The sequence below is a fragment of the Tasmannia lanceolata genome, unplaced genomic scaffold (genome assembly GCF_043159265.1).
Source record: "Tasmannia lanceolata isolate RefF3 unplaced genomic scaffold, GAP_Taslan_0.1 ptg000015l, whole genome shotgun sequence".
NCBI lineage: Eukaryota > Viridiplantae > Streptophyta > Magnoliopsida > Canellales > Winteraceae > Tasmannia > Tasmannia lanceolata.
The window spans coordinates 63,587,835-63,599,999 of NW_027518692.1; the positions used below are offsets into that span (position 1 = coordinate 63,587,835).

Below are 12,165 nucleotides of genomic sequence, written 5' to 3' on the forward strand. Positions count from 1 at the left end.
TAGGACCAAACATAAAATCAAGCTCTCGGGTGAATATATGACCTTCCTCCTCCCTCCAGTGTATACCCACCGTCATTGATTTAGAAAAAATAACTCGCTATCGTGAAATAGCCTTATAACAGCTGGCAGCCTTAAGATTTTTAACTATTTGATAATCAAGAGGGTATCATCTGCATGCTGCAAATGAGTGATCTTGATCCCGAAGAACCCAGCCTTAATTCCTCAATAAGGACATTCACCATAGCCTAATCAATCGAGCAACTAAGAGATTCAACCATATTATTGTTCTAACGGGGACAACAGATCGACCTAGCAAAGCCCTCTAGACGTCTTAAAAGGAACCATGAGGTGATCATTAACCAAAACTGAACACCAAGCAAGACTAAACACATTTACCCATCCAAGAATGCCAACTATAACCAAACCCTAATTTGCCACTAATATTATCCATGCAAACCCATTCTATTTTAACATAAATTTCTATATATACACCTTGCAAATTAACCCCCTCCCACTTCTATTTCCCTCATCCTTAAACGGGATGTGGCGACTAGCTTGTGTAACTTTTGCTCTATCAGCATGGTGGGGAGTGTTTATAAGATTTAATAATGTGGTCGAGGGATTAATTTGAAAGTAGTTCCTTTATTTAAGGGAACAAGTTCTCGACGGTGTTTTCACTAAGCCCCTCATAAAAATAATTAAATAATGCTATCAAATCTCATATGATAAGAATCCCAGTACACATGGAAAAAAGCTTGGGAATTCCAAACTCAATCCCTATAAGGAGAGGGGAGAAACGTTGTAGTGAAATTTAGGTCTCTCAAAATGTTGTAGTGAAATAATTGTTTCTGGGAAGGTATTCCCATCTTTGAGCTATGAAATGAGGGCAGAGACATTTATTTATTTATTGATTTTTTTTTATTTTTGAACGGTCATGGCAGAGACATCTATACTATATATTTCTATTTCAGGCAGCAGAGAGATTTCTTCTTAAAAACAAAATTGCAAATAGGGACCAGTGTCAGAATCAAGTAGAAAATTGAAATAACATATTTAGAACATAGAAACCATTAAATAGTTATTTTGCAACAGAATTCTCTAGAAAAAAAAAGTGACAATTACTGTCAGTAGAAACAACAAAATGTAAAACTGAAACTCTAACTAATATTTTGGGACTTGTTAAGGATGACTCCCTCGTATTTGACCTGGAACCACTTCATAGCATCATCCTTCGTCACCCTGTGCTGAATCCCAACACGAGACTTGCATCGGCGGCGGCGGCCTACACGGTACCCTGGACGTTCCAAAACTACGTAGAAATCCATACCGTAGATACCAGTTGAAGGATCATACCTGCAGAAAGAAAAGGGAGCAATCATTCAATGCATAGTACATGCACAACATTCTATTATACAAAACAAGAGTATGAGGCCAGACATAGAAATTGTGTACTTTGAAGTTCAAAAAAGAATAGCTTTCTAGGATCAAACTTGGCAAAATATCCATGAATAGCCGCTATGGAATTTGTCTAAACAATTGCCATGATATTCAAACCAAACTGGCCCGACAACCCAAAAAAAAGAAAAAATCTGACTTCCACTGTCATGAAAAATAAAATAAAGATAACGAAGGATAGTAAAGCCCAAGCCTCAAAAGGCTCAAACCATAGAAAGATTAGCACAATTCCATCCAATTTCGAGATCAAGACCTCATTTTTTATTGTAGTAAACTGAATAGACTTCCAGTCCAGTTACCTTTCCTGATATGTCTTGGGTCGATCAGTAGTTTTAAGCAACCCTCAAAACACAGATGTATCGTTTCACTCCCCAAAATACACATGCTTAAACAGTAAACATGCATAAAAGAATTTGGGAGCAAATCCACTGCCACCACATTATGCATCATCCAACCCCAAATCATCCTGCACTCCCATCTATCCACGTCACATTAAGCATCATCTAATCCTAGATTAATCCTGCACTACCATCTACAACTTCTTGATACCCTCTTAACCCAGCTTCTTTCTAATATGGTATACTCTCAGCATAGCATGCTTCTCTGCACTAAAATAGCCCAAGCAGACCAATCCATGCATCCTCACTTTAAGTCTTGCAGGTAAACATCAAAAACCAATCACCATTATCTGCTGAGCTAGAATTAGCCCTTCGCTCTATCAGAGTTAATCATCAAAATCCATTTCGAGCACTTTTCATTACAAGTGAAATTGTGTCAAAATGAATATGATGAAACACCTCGGCAATTCTTGATTTAAAGCCTAGACATTGGAGCAAAAGCCGTGCATGTATTAAACTTAATAGTAAATGGCTTGATGCTAAAACAATACTTGGAACCCCAACATTTAAGAACTCAGACAAGGAAGAGAACTCGGCAAAAGTACAACTGAGCCACTCCAGGCGCATCAATGACTGGCCTGGTCAACCACTCATTAACTTGGGTGAGAAAAAGAAGTTTTTGATTGAATGGTTAGGCCCAAACTCAGACTCAGACACCCAAGGAAAAAGCAACTTGACTCAGGGGTGGGGTGGGTGAGCTAATCATAACCTTATTTCATAAATATAAAATGTTGTTCCAATAATGGGTAACAGCAATTGGTCATCTGCTGGTAACTTATCTGGCAGTTGCCATTCATAAAAAAAAACCTAGAAGTTCTATCCTGTCAATGATCAACATTTTGAGTCTGACAGCAATGGATTTAAGTACAAAATACTGTCATATGTAACCAATACTAACAACTTAACACATTAACCGTGTTTACTTATTTTAACCTATTGGATGCTATAAGCATACTGCAGTACTACATGATCTCAATTACTGACTTTTCCATTTTCATCAGCAACCTTTCTGGACTCAACAAGAAAACATGGCATGCCTTGTCGACTAGATATTAGTGGACGAGACTGAAAGGCAAGCAAAAAGTTGTCGTGGACACTGCTACAAAAACAAGATAACTATTTAATTCATCAGAACATATTGTCATTTACAAGATCATGTAGCATGCCTTTTGAGACTTCAGTTGCATAAATGAAAAGATGCCAGATATTGAAGGATGAAGATTTTTCATGACATAATAGTTGAAGAAGAAAATTACTGGTGAAGAAGATTCTTAATTTTACTTTTCATGCTACCAAAACCCACTTTTCCCAGGTCATAAACAGAGTGCCTTGCTTAGATTGGAGGCTCTGGAAGCATGATTGCATAAATGAAAAGATCCTAAATATTGGAGGATGATGAAGGTTTTTCATGAAAATAATTGAAGGAGAAAATTACAAGTGAAGAAGATTCTTAATTAACATTTTACAGGCTACCGAAACTCATTTTTCCCACGGCATAAACAGAATGACCCAAGTTAGATTGGAGGCACTGGAACCATTTGCAAACACAGTATATAGATGTTCCTTGTTCCTTTTACAAACGGTTATGTGCAGGATAAAAAAGATCAGACTTTAACATATATCATGGCCAGAAGCCTCAAGTATAGGAGCAGTGCATGCCATGGCAGCTGTCGTAATAAAGTGGCAATGTACCAGTGAAGGGTTTGGCAATATAAACAAACTTTCAGAAAATAATAGATATATCAAGATATCAGGCAACATATTATGACAACATATGTTTGGGACCAACTAGTTTGGGACAAAGGCTTTGTTGAGTTGAGTATCAAGATATCAGGCAACATATGCATAAAGGTTATCTTTCAGAATCCGCACACAGAACCCTTATCAGTATGCATCTAGTCTCACCAAACAACAAAACATCCACAAGAATACTGGAATGACCATGTTACAAACAATGACTGACGGGCATTATTTCTTGCAATGCAGATAAACAAAATATATTTAATGATAGTACATGTACAAAGTAAAGCTGACATACTTGATTCCCAGATCAATATGTTCCTGAATACCAAAGCCAAAACACCCAGTATCGCTAAAGTTCTTTCTCAATAGCTCGTATTCTTTAACCTTCAATCCGCTCTCTAAAAGCTGCATTGCCTTGTCACCCCTCACAGTGACATAGCAAGCAATCTTTTCATTACGCCTGATACCAAACGATCGAACAGTGTACCTTGCTGTAACAAAATGTTAACCAGGAGAAAATGTAAAGGTCCTTCACCCAAATAAACTCAACAATGCACATAGTTTAACAAAAAAAGACATACCCTTAGAGAATACCGGAGTCTGTCCACTCAACTGTTCCAAGACCTATAAATCATAGCAAATTTTGATATAAGAGTATATAACTTCTACATAAATATTTAAAAATGTCCAGGACAATAAAATTTAGAAGACAGTAAGGAGCCTGGGTTTCTCGCAAAATTACTATAAGATTATATCATCCTTGATTCGTAAATCAGTTTCGTTAAACTAAAATTGCCCAAACAAATCATAGAATGCTTCCTAAAATTAAAAAATATATATAATAAGGTTCCAAAAGAAGACATCTCATTCTCTTAATAGCTTTAAGCACAGCAAATTGCACACCTAAAGAAGCTGATACCAAATAGTAATAAATATGTGACCCGTCATGAAATTGTGAGAGCTAAAACCTCACATGCATGAATAATATCTTGTTCACAAATGCACACAAACATGCGCAGCTTAATGCATATGAAAGCTTGTAAAAAATTGCATGCATCCATTCAGACATATGCGTACAAAATGATCTAGAAATAATTGGATCTAGCCTTTAAGAACCAAACTAGTGAGAAACTCAATAATTAGAATCAAGAACAACCACATTAAATTTGATACATATTTTATCATTTCTCAGCACTAACACAACTCTATCACTCATATCTAATGGCTCGTACAGTAAAATGTTTCGATGTGATGGTTTTGAACTGCACACACAATATTAAGTGTATTTCAAAGTGATGGTTTTTACTGAAATACGTTTAATTTCAAAAACGTTTTATTGAGCAGTCGTACTTGCTAAACAGATATCAAAATTAGAGGCCAGTTCCAAAAACGCCTACAAACTTTATAGCAGAATTCAGCAGAAAAACATATCCATATTGATAAATATATGAAGAAGACGAGAAAAGAGATAAAGAAAAGTATCGTTTCGTGTGCATACGAAACTCGGTTAAGGCTAAAGAAACGAGATCCTCTCCAGGTATTCATCGTTTCATTTCCATTTCAAGAGAAGAAAATGTTTAATAGAGGATAAAAACTTACAAAGATTAAACCCTAGGAAGCGAAACGAGGAACTTTTATCAGCTCTTATAATCAAGAAAAACATAATAAATGAATATGTAGCGTTCGCAGGTCTAGAAAACCAGATCGAAAGAAAAAACAAACAACTTCGGATTGGGCATTGATGTAGAATAACAGATCTGATAATTTTTCTAGGTCTAATACCTTAGCAGCTCTGGTAAGACGATCTCCACTTTCTCCGACTGAGATGTTGAGGACGAGTTTCTGAACCTTAATCTCCCTCATCGGGTTCGAAAGCTTCTTCTCTGAGGCCTGTTTCCAAATCGAGAAAAATCAGAACGAAGAAGAACATGGAGAGAGAGAGAGAGAGAGAGAGAGAGAGAGAGAGAGAGAGAGGGTTTACCATTGTTTTTCTCTGCGCCGAGAGTAATCGATGTGGAAGGAGATGTAAGAGGCCTAAAAAACACAAACCCTAAGTTGCTAGGGTTTTATTTGCGTTGGGTGCTTTTTATTTGGTATTTAAGCTGACCCCGAGTGCAACTGAAATGACGAAAGTACCCCATAGTTTTTTCGTTGGACGGAAATACCCTGACATGGTTTCAGCTTAGACTGCTTATTATTTGGTAGTTAAGTTGGGGTTAGGCAGACCCCGACCTCCATTAATAGAAAAAAGATGGTAAATTATATAGTGCAAGGCCGTGCATTCACGTGCAGCCCAAAAAAAAACTGTGGGGCCTACGTTATTTGGGTAATCCAAACCGTTCATTGTTGGCTCTGGCGTAGATAGGGTGTGACTCAAAATTCTTCTCCATAGAATGATCCTAACCCTCTGATTTGTGGAGGTTTAAAATGGACGTCACAGTGTAGGGACCATAACGGATCCAAGGGCTAGGATCATACTATAGGGAAGATTTTATGGACGGTTATATGGTGTAATATAAAAGGAGTTTTGCAAGTCATAGGGGGCATGGCCGGTTTGGATCAATGCTGAGCCCTTGGATGGTGTAAGCCTGTATAGTCAATTATTTTTCAAAAAGTACTTACGGCTTTCACCATAGGATGATCCAAACCGTCCATTTGATGGGCAACAACGTAAAATTATTGTGCCACAAGAGTCATTTCATAGGATGATCAGGACCCTCCGATGGTGGTGATCATCTAATGAAATAATCGGAAGGCTATGATCATCTTATGAAATGATTTTTTGTGCAGAACCTATTTACGTGGCCCGTCGTCAATAATATACTGTAAGCCGTTCAGTACTTTTAGAAAAATACTGGACGCCCGTATAAAATCTGGTTTAAATACATACTCCTAGTCCTAGACTCCTACTTGGAAACAAATAACCTTATATTAGGAGACCTAAACCTTATGTAACTCAAACACGCGTATCGTTATGTTTGGCCTTTCCTAAGCCGTTGTCTTCTCTCCCCACTATAAATAAGAATTTACCCCAATTTCGTTTCTCATCCCTCTCCCTTTCTATTTCTTGCCGTACATTTGAAAAAAAAAACCTTCTTCTCAGCCAAGAAAACACTAGCGTAGAGGAAAGATGGGAGAGAGGAAAGTGTTAAACAAATATTTCCCTCCAGACTTTGATCCTTTGAAAATTCCTCGGCTTAGACAGCCCAAGAACAAGCAGATTAAGGTTCGGATGATGTTGCCCATGAGTATCCGTTGCAATACTTGTGGGAACTATATATATATATATATATAAAGGAACGAAGTTCAATTCTCGTAAAGAAGACGTAATTGGGGAGACATATCTGGGAATACAGATATTCAGGTTCTACTTCAAATGCACCAAATGCTCGGCTGAACTAACGATGAAGACTGACCCACAAAATTCAGACTACGTGGTTGAATCGGGTGCTACTCGCAATTTTGAGCCTTGGCGTGCAGAGGATGAGGAAGCAGAGAAGCAACAGAGGAAGAGGGATGCGGAAGAGATGAGTGATGCCATGAAATCCTTGGAGAATCGAAGTTTAGATTCAAAAAGAGAGATGGACATAATTGCTGCACTAGATGAAATGAAGTCTATGAGGTCAAGACATGCAACTGTGAGCACAGATGAAATGCTTGAGGCCTTGCAACGCACGATTGAAGAAAAGGAAAAGAACTTAGAAGAAGAGGATGAAGCACTTATAAAATTGAAAGAGTTTGTTCGGCGCATTAAAGATGATGAAGATGATTCTTATGAAGACATATATCAGCTACAGGCTAAAAGAAAAAAAAACATGTGAGGTGAGTGTAACAGACTCTTTGACAAAAGCTCAAGCTCCGAATGGCGCAGAGGCTCATAAGCCAAAGCCTATGTTCATTGTCAAAACTGTTAAGAAACCTCGGACTACTTCTACAGAAAACAAGCAAGCAAACATGGGACTTCATTCCTTATGCCAAAATTACCAAAGCAATGAAAGTGATTAAGTCTGCACTATCCCTTGTATTGACTGATTTTCACCATAAAAAAAGTTAGTGGTAATCTAAGTCTGCACTATCTCTGTTGATTTGAGATGTGGCATATAGGTGTGCCTTGTGTTAATTAAGACTTTCTGACCTTCTCGGTTGAAGATGTAATTTGATTTTGATCTAGACATTCTTTATAATTGTTTTTGCTGGTGTTTTTTTTTTTTTTTTTTTGAACGATGAGAATTTTTATAATATGTATCTTTTGCTGGTTCTGCAGCCATTCTTTGTGCATGTCATGTCGCATGTCAATTTTTCGTGTTATATTTATTTTTATTGAAATCTTCAGTGCTTTTCTGTTAGTACTATCAATGAAGTACCAAATTTAGGGCTTTCCAGTTGAACATTCCTTTATAGGAACCAAATATGCAAATCGTATCTGATCTGCACTCTTTGGGTCTCTGCTCTGAATAATTATGGGCAAGCCAAGTTTACACTATCTTGTGTTGTTCTCTTCCCTTGGTCTTGTGATTTGAGATGTGGCATCTATATATGCATTTTTGCTACTTAAGACTTGCCGTCTTTTTGGTTTGAAGATTTTATTACTTGATTTTGATATAGACATTCTTTGTTTATAATTGTCTCAGGTGGTCATTTTTTGAACTAATGAAATTCTGGAAGTATGAACTTTTTGGTGGTTTTTTTTATTGAAGTCTTTGGTGCTTTTTAGTTATTCTGCATCTACATCTTCATAACTTTCTTTCTCACAGGTGGGCAACTCTTCTATATATTTGGGGTTGGATCTTCCTAGTTGAATAATCTTTTTTTCACTCTGGCCGCTCCAAAAGAATTACACCCTTCTCGCACCTCTAGGTGGGTGGGTGGAAATTATGCCCAGGTTACTAATTCGTGCTTGGTGTGGGAGTCGAAATCATCCCAAATTTGGAGATTGTGCCGCATTTCGGAGGGTCTATCACTTGACTATGGCTAAGAAGCAGTGACTTTAGATTCATTCGAAAAAAAAGAAGAATAAGGGAAAAAAAGCAGTGACTTAGATTCAGTATACTTTCACGGGCTGAATAGTTCTCCCTTAATAGCTTTTCAATTGGGAAGTAGTATTACTATGTGAACGAAGCTGTGGTCTTCTCTATATAATCACGATGGTTAGGTTTTCATGCTTCACCGCCCCCACCCATTGCTATAAATCAAAGGTATGTAAAGTTTTAATTGTGAGTGATTGCTTAATTTTGTTTATATTTTAATTAAGGTGAAGAGGACATATGCATATTTTGACAGTAAACAAGTTTTTGCACTTCAGAAATCTGTCCAACGATCTGTCAAAGTGATGCATAAAAATTGTCAAGATTCTTTTCACGATCTAGCACCAAATGTTTCCAGTAGCAGTTCAAGTTCAAACCATTTAGATTCTAAGGTGCACAACAATAATCCTTCAAATACCAGCATGGAGCAAATTACAAGTTCTCCTCCTTTTGAATGTTCCTGGAAATCAGTGGAAATGAATAGGAATTTCAGTCCTGATATAGAGGTTGTTCAGACAATGAGTCTTAAAAAAAGTCAGTCTCTAGGAGGTGAGATAAATAGGGAGAGAACTGTTTGTTATGATCTTGGCATGGAGGATGAGACAGACCAAGTCTTGTCATTTAAAGATTCCTATGAGAAGAACTTTAACAGAATGTTTGATGCTTTTGACCACAATGGGTTGGTGGAACCATTTGACGGCACAGATCCTGGAATTAATTTGGTTAACCACCAGTACCAAGAAACAGTGATGGGGTGAACCTTTTTGTATAAATGCTGACATGGCTCTTGGTGAACCCATCTTCTCCCTTGAAGACCCTAAGTTGTTAGAAAGAGAAATGCATGAAGATTCTGATACACAGTTATCCGGAGATGAATTGCCTTCCACAGAATTCAACATCGGGCGCATTGAGGAGTGGATTAGCAATATTAATATTGAGAGTAGCAGCCCTTTGCAAGAACTAAGGGAATTTGCCGGTTCCACTTCGAATATAAAGAAAGATTCCAATGTTGTAAACAGTGACTATTGCCAAGTATGATGCTAGGATTATTCCTGGCTTGGAAGTGGCTAACAATTATATTTCTTCATTAAATGCCATGCCTTCATCAGCACAGATGGCAAATCTTGGTTTGGTTGTGACCCCACTTCTCAGTGCTTTTGTTAGTTTGCGGGTGCTAAATTTATCAGGCAATGCTATAGGTACGAATATCACTTCCACTGAAGGAGTGTCACCCTTGGTCTTTTTATCATATGGGTCCTCAACTCCTACTATATTCTTCTTACATCTATTCTATTATGCTATGACAACTACTTTCTTGAGGTCTCTTATTCGGTTACCTTATACAACTTTTTGTCCAGTGCGGATAACTGGTGGAGCCCTTCCAAGAGGTCTTCATGTGCTAAATCTGTCAAAAAACAATGTCTCTACCATTGAAGGTCTTCGTGAACTGTCACATCTCCGTGTGCTGGACCTGAGCTACAACCGGATATTTAGAATCGGACATCGTATTGCATATGCTACCCTAGCTCTCACATTTTGACAGTAGTTAAATACTCGATCTACCATTGTTACGCTGTATTAAATTTACTATGTTTTATCTCTTAAGGTACAAACTGTAGGGCTCTTGTGCTATACATTCTGCTGCTTAGTTCTTGATTAGATCGATTTCCAAATTCCACGTTGAGTAGACTAACCATTAATTCAGTATGGGCTATATGGGCCCATATTACATCAATCTACTCATATGGACCCATATTCACATGATCAGAGTAGGTTTATAAATTTGCACATTGTAGGTATGTAACTATATGAACCATTTCTATATTTAGGATGTGTGCATGTTCAACCCTCTCGGTTTCTTATCACTGTATTTATTCTTGTTTCTGTTATTGAGATTCACTTATCTTTCCTTTGGTTTTGAAGGGTTAGGCTCGTGTACCTCTCTAAAGGAGCTGTATTTAACTGGCAACAAAATTAGCGAGGTGGAAGGTCTTCACCGTCTCCTCAAACTGAATGTCCTAGACTTGGGATTCAACAGAATTTCTACAGCCAAATGTCTTGGCCAACTTGCAGCAAATTACAGTTCCTTACAAGCCATCAACTTGGAAGGCAACCCAGCTCAGAGAAATGTTGGAGATGAGCGACTGAAGAAATATTTACTGTGTCTTCTTCCCAATCTAGTTCACTTCAACAAGCAGGCAATCCGAAAAAAGTCCTCGAAAAAAGTCACTGACCGACCTGCTCGATCCATTACTGCATATCAATTTGATCATGGGGCGGGATTCGAACATAAGCTCAGCCGTTGAGGAAGCCATAGTTTAGCTGCTCAAAAGCCAGGATCTTCATCTAAGCATGGCCGTTTAAGTCGAGCCATTGGATCTTCAAAGCGGTCCAAGGGTTGGCATGGCAGCCTGCCACCAAGTGATGGATCAAAAGCAACTCATCATCAGCTGAACAATGGAAACAGACTGCTAAGCTTGCAATCAACTCAGACTATGCGCCGGGGTCGAAGTGAAGGAGCACTGCGAGCTACTTTGAGATAAGTTTGTGCTTTTAGCTGGGGACTTGGTGTTATCTTAATTTATTATCATTGTGAAATTTATTCGTGATGAAATGACTTTGCTTTTCAATTTTCACACTATAAAAGAATCACTAGATACTATACTTTACTGCATTACTGTGTAGTCTATCAGCCACAACTAACCCCGAACTTTTTTGGAGCAAAATAGAATGGCATCATTGTTTATTTGGAATGATTTTTTTAAAATGAAAAGAGCTTTGGTGAAATGGAGGTCGAGGCTTTGTTTATCATTATTGAGTTTTTAGACTGGGCAAAACAGGGACAAGAGAATCGCTAGGATTGCTTTGAGTATTCATCCCAAATCGCCACAAAATTCTGACCAAAAAATGGGTCAGCACTGAATAACACCATTCTCAGGTGTTTTTTTTTTTTTTTTTTCATTTTAGTTCTCCTCTAAGCTCTGCCAAAGAAAAAGGTTAAAGAATCTGACCCAAGTTGCCCAATGCGATTCTCTTTCCAAAACCACTCTGCTAGAATGGATAAATCCATAAAAGTGATTCCAGAGTTCTAGAAACAGAAAATTCAGAATTTCAAAACGCAGCCTTAGGGCGCATTTCGGCAACCATTATAAAATTTGTTTCTGCCTATTTTGTAGGCGCAGGAATGAGAGAAAATAGGGAAATCCCAAAAATCTTGTTCGGCTCACCCAACCCACCACAAGCCTGTTTCTAAAAAATTTCACTTTTGTGCATTTGACACCGTAAAATGATGGGATCTCATCAATCCGTTTATTTTGCGGAGCGACTCTGAGTCACTTCCCAGATCTCATCAATCCGTTTCTCGCTTGATTATTCGGCTAAGAATGAGAAGCCTTAGCCAAACATACCCTAGCTTTCACCAGTGCTAATCTTCATTTTAGCCAAACATACCCTTAGCTTTCACCTGTGCTAATCTTCATTTTCAGACGGCCAGTAGCAACACCTGCCTCCAGAGCGGATTCAAGGAATGCAGAGCACTTCGTTTA

At 38.0% G+C, this 12,165-nt stretch overlaps 1 protein-coding gene and 2 pseudogenes across 1 annotated transcript; 2 read left to right on the top strand and 1 right to left on the bottom strand.

Annotated features, from left to right (window-relative positions):
- Positions 1–1,019: 1,019 nt before the first annotated feature.
- On the bottom strand, positions 1,020–5,727 carry LOC143892987 (large ribosomal subunit protein uL5-like). Its single transcript, XM_077397909.1, has 5 exons — positions 5,578–5,727; positions 5,379–5,486; positions 4,178–4,220; positions 3,892–4,087; positions 1,020–1,353 (listed from the first exon to the last, which is right to left on the bottom strand). Exons 1-5 carry the CDS (start codon positions 5,578–5,580, stop codon positions 1,158–1,160), a joined length of 546 nt encoding a protein of 181 aa, XP_077254024.1. The 5' UTR covers positions 5,581–5,727; the 3' UTR covers positions 1,020–1,157.
- Positions 5,728–6,726: 999 nt separating this feature from the next.
- LOC143847366 (uncharacterized) lies at positions 6,727–7,651 on the top strand (annotated as a pseudogene).
- Positions 7,652–9,377: 1,726 nt separating this feature from the next.
- On the top strand, positions 9,378–11,284 carry LOC143892380 (uncharacterized; annotated as a pseudogene).
- The last annotated feature ends 881 nt before the right edge of the window (positions 11,285–12,165 follow it).